At 46.2% G+C, this 21,837-nt stretch overlaps 1 protein-coding gene across 1 annotated transcript; it reads left to right on the forward strand.

Moving 5' to 3' along the window:
• Nucleotides 1-2,574: 2,574 nt before the first annotated feature.
• On the forward strand, nt 2,575-6,642 carry GPR83 (G protein-coupled receptor 83; the record flags this gene model as incomplete). Its single annotated transcript, XM_082482617.1, has 4 exons — nt 2,575-2,961; nt 3,682-3,807; nt 4,853-4,986; nt 6,018-6,642. The coding sequence occupies 4 exons, from the start codon at nt 2,575-2,577 to the stop codon at nt 6,640-6,642; spliced, it is 1,272 nt and encodes a 423-aa protein (XP_082338743.1).
• Between the last annotated feature and the right edge of the window lie 15,195 nt (nt 6,643-21,837).

The following is a 21,837-nucleotide window of genomic DNA, read 5'->3' on the forward strand; positions in this document are numbered from 1 at the left end:
CTGGATGATTTTTTTTTTATATTCTTCTTATAAACTTTTTTTTTCACCAGGCCTGTTTTCTAATTTATTGTAATTTTGGTAAGTGTGCTATTGCACAGATGTTTTTGATGACTTTTTTTGGTTACCTGAATTCATGAGATGCACAGCTTTATCTCAAACATTTTCTAAATACTTTTCACTGTATAAATTACATTTCACAGATACCTTTTGCAAAAACCAGACACAGTGTACCTGACATTCCTGTGCAGCTGCGTCCTTGGCTGTCGCAGGGTGCTGGGGATGATGGAGCAAGGGTGAAGGCAGCAGGAGCAGGTACTGAGCTGGCAAATCCCCTACCACCTGTTCGCTAGCAATAACCACACGTAGGTGAACTGGTTAGGCATTCCCTACTGGCGTATGTTTAAATACAAACTAAACCAGAAGGGTGATGTGAGGCCGAGAAGGGCACATGGGCGACATGGGAGCGATGTGACCCGGGGAGCTTCCACTGGGCTTTTTCTGTGAGCCCTTGCGGGTGTTTCGGGTGGCCCCGCCTGCTGCACAGTGGGACCATCTCCTTTGGATCACGAGATGCTGAGTCCAGCTTAGCAGATGGTGGGCTTTGAGCTGCATGGGAGGAGATCCCCATCCTCCCCCTGGCAGCCTGGCTGAGGAGAGGAGGAGACCTCCTGCTCTCCTGGAAGCACCCGGTCTTCAAAGGCAACAGCGGCTCTGGCTACATCTGCAAGGGTACCCTGCTGGAAATGAAGAATTAGATCAAGGGGAGTAAATGTACAAAACTAACCATTTTTGCTGGAATATGGATTATAGTACAGGGGAGTGGGATCTGATAGATGTGGAAGAATGAGAGCTGGAGATTGAGTGCCGTAAGACAGAATACCCTTAGGCATTGGCCAGCAGTGCTGAAAAGGAGAGGGACTTGGAAGCTGTTGGAGCAGCCCAGCGAGAAGGGGGACATATGCCACCGACCGCTCTGTTCTCGTCCCAAACCCACAGCAGAACACTGCCTTGTCCTGCTTTCTGCCATTTCCTTGCGCCTTTATATTACGCTGTGAGACCCTTCATGTTTTCCTGGCAGCATCAGATCGGGGATGTCCTCTCTGGCCAAGTGCTTCTAAGCTGGACGCAGATTTCTTTCTTCTCTCTGAATGGTCACAGCTGACTGCCACCTTAGCGGCTCCAGCAAGTTCGCTGGGAAGCTTCCTCTGAGACAGGCAAAGTGCCAAAAGAGCCCGAATTGGACAATTTTGTGGAAGAAATGGATGCTGGCAGCAGTTTGCAGAGGAGCGCTGGGGGCTGGCCGTGCTGCTTGTCCAGCTGTGCTCAACTCTTGAGCAGTGGCGAGGAGAAAGCAGCCTGAGCGGTACACTGGGGGAGTCACAAGCATCTTCTGGAAGTGCTATTTTCACCAGTGAGTGACTGGCTTATATTATAAGCTTTTCAGATAATGGTCTTTTAATTGATAGTTAAATAAAGCCTTTTCTGTACAAAACCTGCTCTGGCCAAGGTTAGTTGACACCACCCAAGTAGATCTGTCCCCAGCAGAGGGGGCAGCACCTTATGTGTGCACGCGTGGGGGGGGGCACATCTTTTTGTGCTGCATAGGATTTGTGGCTCTTGGACTCCTGATACTGATTTTAGATTTCCTACTGTGTTTATGGGGGAAAGCACAGGGAACACACATGCTGCCACCTCATCAGTGCCTGGGTCCAGCATACAGCTGCCTGTTGCTTTGGATACAGGACTCACTGGGCTGGGACATCCCTTCCCATCCTCTGTCCCATATAATCACCTCTTTGTAACTACCTCTGTATTTCTACAAAACCTAGAAAGCACAGTTTGACATCAAACTTTTTATTCCCTTGGCCAAGAGGAGATCCCTGCCAAGGGGAAGCTGAAGTATTTCTCCGTCTCTCTGAGGGAAAAGAGGTCTTTTGGAAAAATACTGTAAGTCCAGTAAGCCGGCTTGTTACTCACAGTTCATCTCTTACCTCCCTATTCTATGCTAGTTGGTAAGTGCCATGCTGAGAAATAGGCTGAAACTTGCCTGCTGGACCTTTAAAACCAAGCTTAAATTTGAACTGTGTCTTGGAAGAGAGCAGAGCTGCCACACGCGCTGCTGGCTTATAAATAGCGCAGAATTTACATGAGCTGGGCTGCCGGTAGAGAAAAAGGATGCTGACGACTGGCGGGATTGATTTGCCTTTTCTCACCGATGTGCTCATCTTGGAGTAGCGCTTGGCGGAGCACGACTGCGTGGAAAAGCAGCACGTCAGAGCAGAAATAATGTCATGCAGCCCAATGGCTGCAGAAGATCCCAGTTGGGAGCTCACCTGGGGGTATAAAGCTGGCTGAAGGAGCCAAAGTAGCAGCGAGCTGGGTGGGAGAGAAGCACTGCTGCGGGAGGCAGGAGCATCCGCTCGCTCCTGCTGCTTGTGCCCGGGCTGAGCGAGAGGAGGACGGCTCTCCCGGCACACAGCGAGGGGAGGAGGGCTCTCCCAGCACACGGCGTGAGCTCTGCTCTCTCGCAAATGAGCTATTTCCAAACTGGAGGAGCAGAGCGGCGTTTCGGAGATGTTGTCCTGTTTTGTCTGGCTCTCCCTCCCCGACTTGGTTAACTCCTTGGCGACCCCAGGAAAGTTGCCCCTCAATGGGAGCCTGGAGGAGCCTTTTGTAATCCCAAACATCTCGGGTTTCTTTTCCTGGGATAACGACAGCCTGGCCGACTGGCAGAGCTTCGTGGGCAGGAGCCGGTACGGAGCGGAGTCACAGAGCATCACAGTGAAAGCGCTGCTCGTCACGGCATACTCCTTCATCATCATCTTCTCCCTCTTTGGCAACGTCCTGGTCTGTCATGTTGTCATCAAGACCAAGAGCATGCACTCCGCCACCAGCTTGTTCATTGTGAACCTGGCCGTAGCCGATATCATGATCACCCTCCTCAACACACCTTTTACACTGGTAAGATTGGGGCAGAGATGCCATAAAGGCTTCGGTGGCCTTTTCTTCTTTATGCCGCTGTAGGCAGTGCTTGAATGTCTTGCAGATACCTGTCCAGTCCGAATTACAGCGATTGGAGTTATCTTTGGAAAACTCCACATATCTTTTTCTCCTCTAATACCTGTTACCTAGTTGAAGACCTGAAATTATCCATTTGTTAAAAGTAGCACTTGAACAATAATAACCTCACAGTGATTACTGAGCAGTTTGTAGTATGTGGTGTTTTTATTTTCCCTTCTCTGAAGTATTTCCAAGGTATTTCCTCTTGAAAAAAAGATTAATGTTCTCTATCATTTTATAATCTGTGTTGAAAAGCTGTAGTTTGCTTTGAAGTAAGGTAAGGTGCACAGGTCAACCCTATCCTCTAAGGAGGGCTTAAAAGGGAAAAATGACTGTATTGACTCAATAGACTACAGAAGGACACACTGTGAATAAAACAGAACAAACGTCTTTGGTACCGCTCTGCTGTGTTGTCCTGGAGGATATTGCCCGGCTGCTGCGCAGCACTGGCACACCTCTTCAGGGTTCGGCAGCCAGAAAGTTATACAATTATACAAAGAACCTGCTATTTGAAAAATATCTTTTGCATAGCACAGGGACTTATGTGCCAGAGGTGTCTCAGATACCTATATGTGTGTGGAGGTGCGTGGGCGCACAAAACTAATGGTATTCTGGTTTTAGGCTCGTTTTGTGAACAGTACCTGGATATTCGGGAAGGGGATGTGCCACGTCAGTAGGTTTGCGCAGTACTGCTCCCTCCACGTCTCTGCCTTGACCCTCACAGCCATTGCGGTGGACAGGCACCAGGTGAGAGCTCCCTGAAGCAGGCAGCTGCAAAGCTTGGGAGGGCATAATTGACATGAGAAAGGATGATCCCGCGTCCTTTCCCTCTCAGCTCCCGGGTTAATATCAGAGGTGAGGAGCTGACAGAGGAGGGGAGCAGTTCTTGCTGTCAGGTGGGAAGAAGAGTTTCAAGCCCGCAGCAAGGTGGGAGATGGGAGATGTCCATCGCCTTGCGGTTGCTTCCAACTGGGGAACGGGAGCTTTTCTGTGGTGGGTAATCCAGCAGCTCTCAAACGAGGAGAAAGCCCAAGACCCTGATAGGAGTTCACATGGGTAACCCTCTGCTGGGGTGGTTTGTCTGGCCCATGGAGGAACGGTGTCCTGGATGCAGGGACATCCTAGTTAGCTTCCACAGCTCTGTCTCCCTTTGCTCTGGGATGTCTCACCCCTTGTTACCCCGAATGCTGGAGAGCTGACTGTGCCATACTGGTGTTTGTCACAAGCAGAGCTGTGGCCTGCTGTTAATAGTGGGCTCAAAACTGGGGACAGTCAGGCGTTACCAGTTTGGAGTCACCCAACAACCACGCAAAACAGACCAGTAGAGTTGACGTTTTCTGCTAGAAAGCTTCTAAGCTTCCAGCAAATGCACTGGCTGCCAGGAGCATCCCCGGGGAGGTCTGGTTAAATCACAAACCGTGGCTCTGGGTCACCGATACTGAGGAGTCAGAGAATATTTTCTCCTCCTTTTTTTTTTTTTTTTTTTCACTATTAAGTGAATTGAATCTGGAAATGAACATGTCTGCAAGACCCACTGGTACCCAGTTCTCCCCACCTAGATGCAAATACTGAAACGAGAGGGTAGGACTGGGATCTGACTTTACCTATTTCTATGGAGGAAAAATTCAGGCTTTCATGTATATCTTACAGTCAATGGGAGCTGGGTGAAGACAGTACCGATGCATGCTGAATTTCCACGTTAAGTAGTAGACTTAAGGCTGGAAGATTATATGAAAAAATATCATTATTTCCTGAAATGGCATAAGCCTGAATATTGGTTTATTTTGCACAGGTTATAATGCACCCTCTGAAGCCTCGCATATCTACTGCAAAAGGTGTTATCTACATCTTTGTGATCTGGATTATGGCCACTTGTTTTTCCCTGCCACATGCTATCTACCAAAAACTCTTTACTTTTGAATACAGGTAAGGATGTTCTTTGTTTTCCCCCACAGCCTCCCTGGAGGCCAAACTCTCAGGGATCATACTTTGGCATCTTCTACTGGTAGAGCCCTGAGCTTATGTTGAGGTCAGCCAAATATGGATCTAGTCTATAATTTTAATCAGATTGCTTTTGCAATGGCTGATATCCTGTCTTTGTTTCTATTTTTAACTATTTTATCTTTATTCTGTCACACTACTCACATGAAACAGGCTAAGTTAGAGGAGCTGGCCTGGACCCTCTATCTCTATCTCTATCTCTATCTCTATCTCTATCTCTATCTCTATCTCTATCTCTATCTCTATCTCTATCTCTATCTCTATCTCTATCTCTATCTCTATCTCTATCATCTCTATCTCTATCTCTATCTCTATCTCTATCTCTATCTCTATCTCTATCTCTATCTCTATCTCTATCTCTATCTCTATCTCTATCTCTATCTCTATCTCTTATCATCTCATCATCACTATCTCTATACACTGGCATTTTACATGATGTACCAGTCTGACCTGTTTGGGCAGAACAGAAATGGGGAAAACCCTAAAAGTTAACAGGTTTTAATCCACTCTTTAGCCCTAGTGAAGTGAAAAAAATCTGCCTCAGCTGCTTGTTCCATAAAATGCTGTCATGAGCCTTGATATTTGGAAAGTGCTTTAATGAGAGAAAGGCCCTTAATATGTGCAGAGACTGTGTTTCTGTTTGCCAAAGGACAGAGAATAAAGACCTGCTTCTGTGCAGCTGGAAATTTTGTAATTGATGAAATTCATAAAATTACCATAAGGTCATGAATGCCTGCGAGAAATTATCACCACATTGCTCACAGGCTGCTCCGTGGCTCCGATCCCTGGGCAGCAGAGCTCCGCTGAACTGCGACACATGCGCATAAAGGTGAGGGTCTGCCTCCAGGCTTTATGGCAGGAGCCCTCTCCCTCCAACCCCCTTCTTCCTGGTGTGCTTCTCCCGCGGTGCCCGGCCATACTCAGTCTCACCCCCTGTCCGGTATCTCCACTTGCAGCGAGGAGGTTACCCGATGCCTGTGTCTGCCGGATTTCCCCGAGCCAGCTGACCTCTTTTGGAAGTACCTCGATTTAACAACCTTCATTTTGCTCTATGTCCTGCCCCTTCTCATCATCTCTGCTGCCTACGTGACCGTGGCCAAGAAACTCTGGCTGCGCAATGTCATCGGGGATGTCACCACTGAGCAGTACTTTGCCCTTCGTAAAAAGAATAAGAAGACCATAAAGATGCTGATGCTTGTTGTCATCCTCTTTGCAGTCTGCTGGTTTCCCTTGAATTGCTACGTCATCCTCCTCTCCAGCCAGACCATCCACACCAACAATGCCCTGTACTTCGCCTTTCACTGGTTCGCGATGAGCAGCACCTGCTACAACCCCTTCATCTACTGCTGGCTCAATGACAGCTTCCGATCAGAACTGAAGGCTTTGCTCAACATGTGCAGAAAACCTCCCGGACCCACAGAACAGAGGCTTCCCTCCACTGTCCCATCCTACCGACTGGCTTGGCCAGAAAACAGCAGCTTCAAGAGGCTGCAGGTCTCCCATGTCCTTCCATCAGCCTCCAACATCCAGTCAGGAAAGACAGACATCTATGCAGTTGAGCCAATAGTAGCTGTGAGCTAAATGGTGGCCCTGGGAAACCTGTAAGGACTACACGTAGATTTGGCTAGAGCTAAAATGGTGAGAAAGTGCGGAGCCCTGGGCTGCTTCAGGACTGAGCAACCACAGGTGATAAAACCAAGAAGGAGGTTCTACAGGAGGTAGCATGAAAGAGCTGGATGTTTGACGCGGGCTGGTGGTAATGGTGAGGAGCCCCTAAAGGAGAAAAACCAAACTTTTCCTAGGAAGGAACTCTCTTTGTCAAGTTGACTTCGTATTGGCTTGCAGGACAAGATTCTCTGCATGTATGTCGCTGTTATCTGCATGACTAAACCTTTTTACCACTGGGGCTGTGTGTGTGTTTTGCTGGTATTTACACAGTAAAGCAACAACCTAACCACATCAGACCTCCCTCCCCCTTTTCTAAGTCTCTTAGTAGCAGCGTGGAAACGGTCGAGACACAGACCTTTAGGTTGCTGGTTTAGACCTAGTGCAGCTGGGTAGGAAGTCATCCCTTCTGAACGGGGACCTGACAGGTCGAGATCTGCTCAGAATGAATGAACAGATATATTTCAGAAATCCAATTTTTGGTGGAAATAAATACCCTCAGGAAGGTGGAGGGTATGGCGGACATTGAAAAAAGAGGAGTCTCTTACATCGCAGGCACTTTTTCTAAGGTAGGGTTGAAGAAGAATGGATGCCTGTTCTTTGCATGAGTAGATGGTGAACGCCGACCTGTTAGCTCAGCATCTGCCACCAGTGCTAAATCTTTCCTAGGATATATTTCTTTCCTAAGATAAAATCATGAATATTCAGAAAGCCTTTCTTCAAATAGAGAACTAAATGCCAAAAAGCTACTCTTGAGAATGTCGGACATACCATCCACAGCTGGAGAATGGGTAATTAAACACTACTGTGAGTTTCTACTAGGACCTTCTGATCAGAGCATCTTTGCATTATTGTCAAGTGGCAGCTAAAGGATCCCACAGCTTGACTTTTTAATTTGCCTTTGAATGTTGCTGTCTTATCCTGTAAAGCACCTGGGTACTTCTTGGATCAGACACTTGGGACATCTCATCCCAACTAAGATGTTAGCTCTCTGGAATCAGTTCATAAACTAACTGCTTTGAGAGAACAGGTGAAATCTGCGATAGCAAGTAATAAAAGTGGAACATTTCTCTGCAAGATATCGTCCGGTGATTGCACAATTTTGATGCATTTAAAGACAAGTGAGATGTGTCCTACTTGGGGTGGTTCAGAAAATTGATGTGACTGCAGCTGTCTGGAGTAGTTTGCAGAACTTTGTGTTCTTAGCAGAAGAAAATCTGGGTTTGAATAATGAAAAAACTGAGCATTCCAAAAACTTTGCCTTGTATTGCGCAGGAAAGCAGTAACTGTCTCTGTGCTCTGGAAATTAGCTTGAATGTCACAGCAGAGAGCCCCATTCGGCATTCAGCTTGCAGCTGCCAGCAGTGAAGTGAGAAAAATCTGCTTTTTATAAGTGACTACAAACGGAAAAAAAAGAAGAGAAACTGTTTTTCCCAGTGTCCTGTAATAAACTTACATTTCTGAAATCATTTTAAGTCTTGTGCAGGTCTTTCACACCTGAGTCTTTAACGAGACTGAAATGCCTACTGCTCCTCGCAGCTGGCCTGTCCTTTCACAAGGTGTTATGTCTCTCACTTTGAATCCAGTGCTATTTTACTACCCTTTATCAAGGCCCCGTGAGTCAGAGTACGTTGTATCACTGATATGCAGAATGAAACCTTTCCTGCTGCCAGCTTTGACCCCTTAAAGCCAAGTCCCATGTCCTCCCTTAACATTTGCATCATGCCAGGCAGTTGGGCTAGGTGATCACTGTAGGTTCCTTCCAACTGAAATATTCTATTCTATTCTATTCTATTCTATTCTATTCTATTCTATTCTATTCTATTCTATTCTATTCTATTCTATTCTATTCTATTCTATTCTATTCCATTATGTTCTATTCTATTCTATTCTATTCTATTCTATTCTATTCTGTTCTATTCTATTCTATTCTATTCTATTCTATTCTATTCCATTATGTTCTGTTCTATTCTATTCTATTCTATTCTATTCTATTCTATTCTATTCTATTCTATTCTATTCTATTCTATTCTGTTCTATTCTATTCCATTCTGCTAGAGATTGGTTCCCTTGGTCGAAAGAAAAATGGTCTGTGTTTACCCACAGATTCTAGCAGCAAGTGTTCACTCACTGGTAGCAAAGAATAGGGATAAAGTAGTGAGGAGGAAGCCGAGAGGGGAGGGAGCGTGTGATGGCAGCAGGAGGAAGAAGAGACTCAGACAGGACAGAAGGGAAAGGGGGGGCGTGAGGAAAGGAGATACAGGGAGCCCACATCATCTTCTTCCTACCTGAATTTTGTCACAGGTTTTGTAAACCTTGAACAAAAGGTTTGGTTGGCTTTGGTAGCCTTGGTGGCTACACATTTGTTATTTTGTATTAATTAATAAAAATCTTTCGTTACTTGGATTTCTGGAATGGCTTTACTCAGCTTAAGCTAGTAATGAACAGAAGAGCTTTCCTGTCTGGGGTAAAAGGAGGAGAGTGAGAGGAGATCAAGAGACCCTTCCCAAAAGCATCTTTTCTTCACTCAGGGAAGCAAATTATCAGGGCTATGGCTGGATTTACCTACAGAGTCACCTGGCTTGAGCAATGGAAAATGTTGCCTACTTGTTGTTTTTCTTTAAAAAAGTCTGCCCTTAGGGAAATTCAATATTTCAAAACTTCATATAGTATCCCATATTTTGCAAGATCCTTTCTGTTTGGTCACAAATGACACGAGAGAGGAAGACTGCCTGGAAATCTGCTTCTGAAAGTTAGATTTTGCTAGTAGCTTGCCCTTCTGCTCTGATCCTTCAAAGCATCTTCACCCTTGGCAATGGCCACATGCCTCTCGTGGCTTCTGCCAGACCAGCATTGCCGTGGCTCTGTCAGCATCACCTGCGAGCTGGGGAGAGCTGACTGAGCACAGGGCTGGGCGACCCTCCTCAGAAAACTAAAGCAAGGCATTTTCAAAGGATGATTTTGCTGTTGTCAGTCTTATCAAAGAAGAGAGGGGAAAATTTTCTTTTGCATTGCGGATTCATCTTTTTATGCTTTATTTTTTTCTGTCACGTCTTTTCTTTTTTCCTTTTTTCCAGTGAGTCTGTAGCTTAAAAGACTCAAGCACAAACGCTTGTGATTATTCTGTTTGTTGTCTGACGGCGACTCAATTGAATTAGATGTCCAAAGTTTCTTTCTTGCCTGTAAATTGTTGCTTTCAGAGGGTTTTCAGAGTTTAGTCTGAATGGTGTCTTTGATTTGTGATATTCATCATCATCAAACACAGGCAGGAGTTTACACTCTGCGCATCCCCCAGGCACCAGAGAGATCAAACACCGAAGGGCCTAAAACTTTGAGGGGAAAAAGTCAGTTTCCCCACTGGAGAAGGACATGATGCCATGACGTGTCTGCCATCAGCTGTCATCCCATTGCTCTGGAGACTCCTGGGAAATCAGTGTAACTGCTGTATGGACCCTGGTCCTACTGGGCTTGCTGGGTGCACTGGGAGCTCCATCTGACAGAGGTTGCAGGTTAATGGTCAGTTGGAGCTCATGGACAGACTGGCAGCAGAGGTGGGCCTCAAGTGATGCTCAGCCTACCCAACACTTTAATACAGCTTTGCCAAGCCAGAACCATCTGGACCAAGCCAGAACCATCTGGACCAAGCCACATTTTACGTCAGAGGTCTTTTTTCCCCTTTCAGTGAATGCAACACAGCTGTTTTCAAGCACACACATGTGTTAGAACAGATTCTGCAGCCAGATTCTTGTATTTAGGGACCAAGGGCTCATGGTCTGAACTCAGTAAGATGTTCTTTCTGAAGCTGAAGGTAACCTTTGGCCACCTTAAAATTCACCTTCTTTGGTTGCTGCTGTCATGCTTTGAAGAGCTACATGTGTAGAAACTTGCTGTAACTCCAGTAGACAAAATCCTCAAATGTGCAGTCACAGCCATGTTTGGTGCAGGTGGGTCTGAGCTCCTGCAGTTACAGCTCTGGATCCCGCACCCCTGCGCCGGGTGGAAAACCTTTCTCCTCCAGGCTCTGACCGACGCTGGATCTGGGCACAGAGCGGGTGTGAAAGTGCTGAGGCTGTTTGGTTTAATTACAGAGGAAAGGAGGGGTGGACCCAGTAACAAGAAAAGAAGAGGCATATTGGCCAGTGCGCCTGAACAGGCTGGTCTGGGGACGAGCCAGTGGCCAGTGGCCAGCAGAGGTATGACTTTTAGAGAGAATAGGACAGAAGCGTGCAAGAGAAGGAAGAGCCCATGGTTAAAGCACTAGAAATGGTGTCCCTGATAACTGTACGTAATACACTGTGCTACAAATTACTTAACACGGTACAGGACAATTTCTGATGAGTGTTTCCTAATTAGCTATTTCTCATTTTCTTCATAGCTGATTTGGGATTCTGGAGAGACATTTTGCATTCACTAGTGCTGCTGAAATCAGTGGGGGTTGTACTCTGAGCACACGAAGTGCAGTATGATGCAAACTATTCCAAAAACATCACGTCCTGGGCAATTTAAATTGGGCATCCAGGCTCCATGGATATTTTTTCATTCTACCCCACCTCTGTTGCAGACCAGAGGGTTCTTTTAAAATGCAAATACAGCCATTAGTGCATAAACTGCATTCACATGCCACCTGGTCAAGTGTGAAGGGATGGTCTAAGGGATCAGAAAATCAGATACGTGTACAGGGTGGAGATTATCTTCTTCCATTTTCCCTTTTGTGTGTGTTTGCCTGTCTGCTGCAGCAGGACTTTTTGCTACCTTTTGATTTTGGGTTTTTCTGCAGCGCTTTGGAACAGGTGGTTTAGTAGCCAGCCTTAGAAAAACAGGTCTGCAAGAGCAAGCCTGTAGGGGACTGTGGTGTGAGAAGGGACAGGTTGCTCTGCAGCATGTAGGGATCATGCTGTTGGGAGGCTTTTCCTTCCCCTCCAGGAATATAATGAATCAGAGCTAAATGTGAGGCGTTAGGGAAAGGGGAGGTCATTTCATTTTCTAAGCAAGTCATTTCTCCCCATTCTCACCCTCATACCCACATCTTCAGAAGCACCAAGACCTGTGTGTGTGTCCGGGTGGCCTGGCCAGGCTCACTCCTGTGGGACACGGAGCTTGAGGGTTGCTGGCTACTGACTCCTCATTACGTCTTTTGGGTTCCTTTTCGGTGACAGCAATGAACTAGACTTTGGACAGGTGTTTAATAATCTTTAAGACTTAACAATTTTTATTTTTTCCCTCAAAATCTTGCCTGCTTCTGCTTCCATAGACCTTAGGCAAGGCCTGCTGTTTTTTTCGCTCCTTTGCAGTGTCTTTATAGATACAGACTGTCCTCCTGTTGGGGTGAAGGAAAAGCAGTGGTACAGGTGGTGTGATCTTGTGACCGTCCTCCTGTCATCACACCACAGGTGTGACAGCTTTACCAGAGCACAGCTCTCTGGCTCTGGGTAGTGTGTTATAGAATCACAGAATCACAGAATGACAGGGGTTGGAAGGGACCTCTGGAGATCATCTAGTCCAACCCCCCTGCCGGCGCAGGATCATCTACAGCAGGTTGCACAGGACAGCGTCCAGGTGGGTTTGGAATGTCTCCAGAGTCAGAGACTCCACCACCTCTCTGGGCAGCCTGTGCCAGTGCTCTGCCACCCTCAAAGTAAAGAAGTTCCTCCTCATGTTAAGATGGAACTTCCTATGTTCAAGTTTGTGCCCATTACCTCTTGTCCTGTCACTGGGCACCACTGAAAAAAAGACTGTTCCCATCCCCCTGGCACCCTCCCTTTAAGGATTTATAAGCCTTGATGAGATCCCCCGCTCAATCTTTTCTCCAGACTAAAAAGACCCAAGTCCCTCAGCCTTTCCTCATTAGAAAGATGCTCCAATCCGCTAATCATCTTTGTAGCCCTTTGCTTGACCCTCTCCAGCAGTTCCCTGTCCTTCTTGAACTGGGGAGCCCAGAACTGGACACAGTACTCCAGATGTTGCCTCACCAGGGAGGAGTAGAGGGGAAGGTTAACCTCCCTCAACCTGCTGGCCACACTCTTATTGATGCACCCCAGGATGCAATTTGCCTTCTTGGCCACCAGGGCACATTGCTGGCTCATGGTCATTCTGTTGTCCACTGGGACTCCCAGGTCCCTTTCCACACAGCTGCTCTCCAGGAGGTCAGCCCCCAACCTGTACCGATGCATGGGGTTATTCCTCCCCAGATGCAGTACCCTACACTTGCCCTTGTTGAATTTCATAAGGTTCCTCTCTGCCCAACTCTCCAGCCTGTCCAGGTCACGCTGTAAAGCAGCACAGCCTTCCAGCGTGCCAGCCACTCCTCCCAGTTTTGTGTCATAAGCAAACTTGCTGATGGTACACTCTATCCCTTCATCCAGGTCATTGATGAATATATTGAACAGGACTGGACCCAGTACTGACCCCTGGGGAACACCACTTGATACTGACCTCCAACCAGACTCTGCACCACTAACCACAACCCTCTGAGATCTATCTGTCAGCCAGTTTTCAATCCACCCCACTGTCCATTCATCTAACCCACACTTCCTAAGCTGGCCTGTGAGGATGATGTGGGAGACAATGTTGAAAGCCTTACCGAAGTCAAGGTAGACAACATCCACTGCCCTCCCCTCATCTATCCATCCAGTCATGCCATCACAGAAGGCTATCAGATTAGTCAGACATGACTTCACCTTGGTGAATTCATGCTGAGTACTTCTGATAACCTTCTTTTCCTCCAGATGCTTTTTTCCTCCAGAGCTCACCAGTTTCACTGCTATCAGTCATGCCCTTGGTTGTCACTATAAGTCATTCTTTTAAATCTGGCTCAGTTGTTTCCTCTGGAGCTTTCACCCACGTGCCTTTGGAGCAGATGTGAACACGGCAGAGCGGTGTCTACTGGCTAAGAAGAAGTACGCAGGGCACTGAACAGCTGCTCGTTGCAGGAGTTCCACATAGCCTGAGCACAGGAGTTTTGTGGAAAAATGAATTGCATTTGGAGAATGAATCATCTGGCATATGACTAAGGGAACTCAATTAAGGTCACATAGGTGAAGTTAATGCTGGCATCTCCAAAACCTTGAGTGGTTGGCTCTGCAACTTTCATGATTTAAAGAGTGCTGTGTATTTTCTATTCAACAGTGAAATTATTTGTATTGACATTACTGCTTCCTTATTTTTCTATTTCCTTGAAAACTATGACAACAGGCCTATGAAAATTAACTTAGAAATTCTAAGAATTCATGAATGTTAATTCTCTGTTTCTAACAACGTTCCTTAGTGTTTTATTCATTTTCTCCATGTACAATTGCGCAGAGACCTTGAGAGGGAACAAAGACGATGCCAGGTTGTATTTGGCAACTTATACTATTCTGAACAGCATTCAGGTGAAAACAAATCCTTGAAGCCTTTCTTGCACTTGTTGATGTCGGATGAGGTTTTTCTCTCCCAGCTTTCATTCCCTCCCTCTTTCCCTCTCTCCCTCGAGGCTCCTGTCCCTATGCCTGTGGTCCATGGCACCGCTACTGGTGTTGTCACCCTTTCTAGCGTCAGTGCTGTGAAGATAAAACGTAGCCTCAGTCCAGGGCTTTGCATGTAAAGCTTTTTCTAAGCATTTAAGCTAAATCATCACCTTTGCCAATGTATTTGGTGGCTTCTTTTTCATGTCCTTTGTGAAGAGCAGTATGCCACAATTTTATTCTTTTGAGAAGACTTTTCTTACTTCTCCACACTCTTTTCTACAAAAATCAGCACTCTTCCAACTTTCCCTTGCAGATGTCATTTTCTAAGCCTCTAAGCCTTCTAAGCTTAATCGTTACGAAACTCACTAGATTGCCTCTAGACCAGTTGCTTCTACTTTGGTTTTGACTGATGAAATTGCTTCTACTTTGGTTTTGACTGGTGAAATACAAATCCATCTGGGATTCCCACATGAAAACAGGACAGGGAGGGAAGGAAGGGAAAGGGAATTGCTTGCTGACATGACTCTTTCCTATGAGTCCCAGGGGCACCAGTTGACACCAGTGTGGAGCATCCAGTGGTCACTCAGTGCTGGCCTCTCATTTGACGTTTCCAGGGTGTCATAAAAGCATATCTTGTCATGGTGGAGACTGAAAGTACGATGTGTGACTCCTGTAGAACAGATCTATAACTTTGCTAGCTGAAATGCTGCAATTATCCCCAGATGTAAATGTAAGATGGGCAGGAGAACCACAAGCCTGTCCCCTGCAGCCCCACAGCCCCTTGCCCTACGTCTGGCCTGAGGGGAGGAAGGGGACAATGGCTCACCAAGACCTATGAATGATTGGGTTTCTTTGAGAAGTCCTTCGTGCTGGTGCAGCTACTGGATTAGCCGTGTGTTGCTCTTATTCTGTGTGCACCACTAGTGTCTGGGGCCTTTGGCCTTCCTGGGCTAGAAAAAAAACCCAGGAGGCAACTTTCCTGGAATGTAGACACAGTCAGTAACTGCGAGACTGTAGAGATAGGACAATACAACTGGAAAAGATTTATTATTGAGTATAATACATAATTTATTATTATTTATTTCTAAAGTAACTTATTTTTTTCTCTATGACACCCTATTCGCTTGGTACCTAGCATTTAACCCTCTCTAATATACCCCACGTTGGGGTCCAACCGCGTCACCTGCCGCTGCAGTCTTTGGAAGGTAAGTAGGGCAATGACCAGGTGTTGGAGCTTTGCCATGAGGCAGCCTTGATGGAGAAGCATCAGAGGTCACAGTATCTGTGACCTATTGCAAACCATGGGTCACAGATGGGCAGCACACTAGCCCAGGGACCCTGCACAGCTGATCAATCTGGATGTACAAATGGAAAGGAGGGAAGTCCCAGCCCTGGTGTAAAATGACTATTTGGTACAGGAGGTGTAACGTGGTGTGGTGAAGTAGCAGATGGAGCAGAAGCAGCCTCCTGGATGTCAACTGGGCTGTGGCTGTGGTGATAGGACTGCATGAGCACTTCTGATCTAGGTAAGCGCTTTAGCATGTAGCTCAGAATGTGTGGACTTACTGGGTGCAGGTATCTGGATGTCCTCCTGTGGAGCTGCTGCAAAGGGATCGTTCTCCTCTGCAGAAGCAGCTTCTTCCATAGGCTGAACATCTGGGCTTCTTCTCAGGTGGCCTTGCTTCAAATCTTGGTCCAGTGAAAATGCAGCTGATGCTGTGGTTTTTACACCAGCACTTGGCTTACAGATTCTTAGCAGATGGGGAAAATACCCACCTTATAGTAAAAGTTATAGTAAAAGAGTAACTAAAAAATGCAAAGGAAAGGAGTTAGTTGCCATCATTTCCAGATTGAGAAAGACAGATAGGATAACTTATCAGATATGATAAGCATTTGACTCAGAAAATATAAATATGGATATTAAAAAGGACTATCATGGGCATTTTAAACCTAAAGTTTAGGCTGAATAAAATGTTCAGTACAGAACTGCCCTTGTGTTTGCACCATTTGGGAGCAGAGAAGTGTAGGATTTTCAAAAGCATAAAAACTGATTTAGAAACCCAAATATCACTACTTTTCAGCCACTTCAGTGTGGAGTGAACATGTAGGTAATAATATGATGCTGATGTATATCTTCTCAGCATTCAGCAGATGCCACAAGGTTTAAATTTTCAGTACAGTAAGATTTGGAGTAAGAACATCTGGAATACTGTGTCCAGCTCTGGAGCCCCCAACATAAGAAGGACGTGGACCTGTTGAAGTGGGTCCAGAGGAGGGCCACAAAGATGATGAGAGGGTTAGAACACCTCCACTATAAAGACAGACTGAGAGAGTTGGGGTTGTTCAGCCTGGAGAAGAGAAGGCTCCAGGGAGACCTTATAGCAACTTTCCAGTATCTGAAGGAGGCCTACAAGAAAGCTGGAGAGGGACTTTTTACAAGGGAATGTAGTGATAGGACAAGGGGGAATGGCTTCAAACTGGAGGAGGGTAGATTTAAAATAAGAAGAAATTTTTCACTATGAGGGTGGCGAGGCACTGGCACAGGTTGCCCAGAGAACCTGTGGAGGCCCCATCACTGGCAGTGTTCAAAGCCAGGTTGGATGGGGCTTTGAGCAACCTGGTGTAGAGGGAGGTGTCCCTGCCCATGGCAGGGGGGTTGGAACTAGATGATCTTCAAGGTCCATTCCAACCTAAACCATTCTATGATTCTATGAAGTACAAAAAAAGCACGATGTGATGCGACACAACTAGCTTTCTGTTTCATGGGTCCAAAGTAACCAGAAACAGCCAAAATCTATTTTATCTGCATTTCTGCTGCCCAGCTTACTCTGAGATGCAGGCTACATCAGAGCAGTGGAGCTACTGAGCTAGGAGCTCGTGCTGAACTCCGCAACACTTGGATGAAGCTGTACGGCTCTTGGATGTGAGTAGATACAGCTGCACAATGCTGAGCCAGGACCCATGTGTGGACTTACCAGATGCTTTTCAGCTCTGTTTTCCGTACTGGTGTGTTGCAAGCCCAGCCGGCAGACTCACAGTGTCTTCCCAGTCAAATCCTTGAATTTAAACCTTCTCCAGACTTCATAATAGTATTTAACATGCACCAGCAATAGTCTTGTGGGAAGCACGCCAGTTCTGTGTCAATCTCCAAGTCTTTAGCAGTAGAACATGAGCTGCCACTGCTGTCAGACATTGTGCTGCTCAGCAGGAAAAATCCACAACTTTGTTTATTCTACTACATGGGTTTCTTTATGATAGAGAAATTTCTGTTGCAGCCAAAAAAAAAAAAAAAAAAAAAAGCAAGGGCCAGCTCTTTAGTGGAGATAAATGGAGGGGTTTTTTTCTTCACACATGCTTTGCTATGCCTGCCATAATTAGCAGTACACCGAGTCAGAGACTGTCTCATCCAAAAGAAAGCAATAAAGAGCTGAAGCATTGTACCTGTCTCCGTGAGAGGGGTATTTCGTAGAGCACAGGCACAGCTGGTAGTGCATAGCACACTCAAAGCCTCTTGCTGTAGCACATAAGAGGAAGCCAAGACTCCTTGAAGCACGCTGAGATCATCACCCAGGGAAAAGATGACAGATTTCTCCTGCATGGAAGAAATGAACCTCAGCTTCTGCTGGCATTGCCTCTGGCTGCAGGGCAGCCCACCCCTTCCCCTGTCAGCACAGGACAAACACCTTCTCCTCTCAGCGGATGGAGATGAGAAGAGGGCTGCTAAAATATAGTAATTTCTTGGAACTTCAGGAGTGTTAATATCATTGTCTCGCAGGCATTTTCCAAGGCTATCAGGCAACATCTCCAAGTTATCTATGCTTTCACTGCTCTTACGGGAAAAGTATGGGGAGGTTTCAGAGATCTCCAAATTATAATTTTTTGACAAGTATAAACCTCCTCCTAATTTCCTTAATGAATGTATTTAACTAGCCATTACTAGCTAATACAAACACTATTTTTGTCTTTGGAGCTCAAAGCACTTGACAAAGGTTGAGACCATCGTCTGCTCTTCCGTACCACAAAGAGAGAGCAGTTACTCACCCCCACATCCAATTATTGAAAGCCTTAAACATTTGCTTATTGAATATGAAACTTTGGGGTGGTTTTTGATGTATTTTGGGTAGACCATGATTAAAACGGTCTGGCTATGTCCTGCATGGAAGTCATTAATGGACCGCCGTGTGACACCCTAACACCTTCGCCAGCTACAGACTCGCCTGCTCTGTGACAGCAGAGGGTCCCCAGACCACTGCATCAGAGCAGTGAAGGCACTGAGCCAGGAGCTCGTGCTGAGCTCAGCAGCGGTTGGATGAAGCCATACAGCTCTCGCATGGGAGTAGATACAGCCGCACCACGCTAAGCCAGGACCCGCGTGTGGACTTAGCAGATGACTTTCAGTGGTTTGTGTGCGGTGAGCACAGCCGCCACAGGACCACGGGCAGGTATTCGCACTAAAATTACACCTTCATGGACTTAAAAAAGAAGCAATGAGCTGCTGCTATAAAGTGTCAGGTCGTGGAAAAGTGTTTCAAAAGCTTCTGGTATGTCTTATCCCTCTAAATAGACTGACCTGGAAGCTGTGTGGACACACAGACAGAGCTTTTTAATAGCGGTTTCCCAGAAGACTGAGAATAACTATTATTCACAACTGCTTTATTCCTAAATCTCTTCAGTGCTGGTGAGAGAGCATAGCCGGCTCTGCCGCTGATGCAGTCTGCCAGCCTGGTGTCAAAGCTGTGACAGCCTGCACCCGTGGAGGCACCCACACAATATATCATCTCTCAGAGGCCTGGCTGGGGCAGCTCCTACCTTCCCACAGCCGCTGTGCCTGGCACGGCGTGACTGGCTAGCTTGTGCTCGTTTCCTGGTCTTCCTTACACCCCCAAGGGGGATGAGGATGGGATTCTCCCCCGCTGTCCCCATCCCGAGCAGCCCAGCAGGAGGGCAGACCCTGCTCCTTCCCAGGGACGACGCGGTGGGCTGGGGAGCAGGTTTGGGCTGGAATGAGAGAAACAGAAACAGGGAAATTCTTTGGCCCATCCTTTCTTCTCCTGGGAACCGTGTCCCCTGCATCCTGCCCTCTGGTTTGCAGGCTTGGAGGGGTTTCTGAGAGCCACTGTGAGTCACGGTGGGGTCAAACCTCCAGCTCTTGCCGTAGGCTCAAAGCCTTCTGATGATACTCAGAGAGGCAGGGATGAGTCGGTTATCACCATAATGTCCTGACCAGAAGAAAAAATTATCTTTGTCTATGAAACAAATGCATGGAGATTTTCTCCTCCTTCAGACCGGTCTCTCAGCCACCGTTTAGCTGCCTCTTCCCTCTGCAGGCTGTATCTGGCAGACAGGGCTTTTCAGCATGAGAGAGGTGTGACTATCCAGCTAAATAGCTGAAGGTCTACAAATGATCCCTGGCACTTGTTTCCACAGTGTGTAGGGGTAGCTCCATCTAGAGCTGACCAGCTACATCATGGGACACAAAGTCCTTGACTCTGAGCCCCTTGGGTCACAGGGCTATGGGGGTATTAAGACATAATTACATTTTTTTTTTCTATGTTTTTCAGTCCAAAGCACTGTAATGTGATGGGTTTGCCATAGGCCACCAGAATAGTTTTTATTCAGCAGCAGCCTGAGATAGGGCTCAGGAATAAGCTGACATTTAAACAATGAGGACAGCAGGGACCAAACCCTTCACTCTTATTTGGCAGTGTAAACTCATTCCCAGATCTCAAACAGAGAAGTGGCCCTCGGGTCTGTTTCTCATCCTGAAGCTCAGACTCCCGACACAGAGGTGTCATTCTGCACTGTGCAGCATCACGTAATTGTCTCATCCCAATTTAGCAAAAGCAAGGGGAAAGGGAAAAAGCAGTCAAAAAACCCCAATTCTTTTCTTGCTGGTTGAGAGATTTAATTTCTGTTGCTTTAGGTACATGAAGTTTTTAAGCGTGTAAGAGCTAAAGTACTTAAAACCATACCACAAGCACAGTGAGCCCAGGTTATTTTCTCCCCCGGGCTGGTTTCTCATTCAAAGGCCTTCAAAGGCACCTACCGCTTTCCCTGGATATGTGTGACTTCAGAGGGTTAATTCAACAGGCATCTGAGCTGGGTAGGGGTTCGTTTATTCGTAGGCAAGGAATTTCATTTCCATTAAGGTGTTTGGTTAATCTCAAGGCTCTAAAGAGTTTGTAAACAGGCGAGGCAGCTCACATCAAAAAATCTGCAGAAGCAAAAGAGAGGATGCAAATTTTACTACCAGAAGAAAAATAAATCAAGCGTTATTAGGTAAGTTGTGTGTGCCAGTCCTTCAGGGGAGTGTTGATAACTTGAAAATGTTTTGAAGCGAATGAATATGTGAATATTTAACGCTGTAAAGCCGTAATATTTATTCTTTTCATTACTTTGTGTCACTTCAGAAATACACTTTTTTAATGTTTAATAGAGTAATTAATTTTTAAAACTATACTAGTAATTTAGTATGTTCAGTTGAATATTCCATTATGAGGAAAAAAACAGCCAAATTTCAATCTAATGCTTTGATACCTTCTCTCTCAGCCACCCAGTTGGCTGTGATATGGTTGCCTTACAATTGCAGCGATGTCCAGAAGATCTCTGCTTCCTCAAGCTGTCTAGTGTCATCTTCACTATTACATTCCGCACTTTGTTTCCCAAGTTTTGCCCCAAAGCTGCTCAGTTCTTTCCCGAAAAGCATTTCCCTCTAGAGGAAATCTAAGAGAAATAACTAACTTTTGGACAGCCTTACCACCAGCAATTGCATTTCCAGATGTTACAGTCTTGGTACCTCGTGGTTGCAGTAGCTACATCAAATAACTCTACGGGCTGCACACCTGCCAAATAATCTCCTGAGAGGTGAATAAGTGTTAGTCACTTCACAGGGCAACATTAAAACAGTCAGGAACCCATTTGTGTGCAAGGATAACGATCCTCGAAACACTTCAAGAAATCTGTTAGGAAATAATAATTACCTGCCATGTGAAAACCAATGATGTTGGAGATGTTCCTGGAGAAACCACAGACCAAGTTTCAGGCTTCACCACCTTACTTTAAGCAGCGTTCACCCTCAGAGCAGACCAGTGCTCCCCAGAAGCATCCAGCTGCAGGAAGGAAAGCAAATCTGAAGGGCTGAGATATTGCGTTGAATGGTCTGCAGTGAGCCCTTTTCTTTCCTTCTCCCCACTTTGGAGAGCCCCAGAGCTGTGACTTGCAGGGCAACCACCCTGCAGGAGAGCCAGCCTGCGTGGGAAGGGGCTGCTCACCACCACTAGCACATAGACAGTGTCCTGCCGCCTCTGGACCCACAGCCTTGCCTTGTGCAGCTGGGGGAAGTGTCTTAACTCTTCTCAATACGTGGAATTAATCTCCAAATTGACAGGCTGGAGAAAGGAGATGTGGGTAGCATAAAACACAGTGGCAATAAAATCAGTAAAATTTTAGTCTTACTGACTTCATAACTTTTTTATTTGCTTTTCTGTGCATCTGTGCCTGTGCCCGTAGCATATCATAGCCCACACTGGCTGTTTGATCTTCTGCTGCCTACGGAGCAAAATAACCAAACAGGATATTCCTCAAAAGACAATAATGAACCTGTGGTCATGTTTCTCCAGACTGGTCGGTCTTGGAGCTCTCTGAACTTGTTTCAGAAGAATATCAC

Source organism: Vanellus vanellus, assembly GCF_965231255.1.
Source record: "Vanellus vanellus genome assembly, chromosome: 1".
Lineage (NCBI taxonomy): Eukaryota > Metazoa > Chordata > Aves > Charadriiformes > Charadriidae > Vanellus > Vanellus vanellus.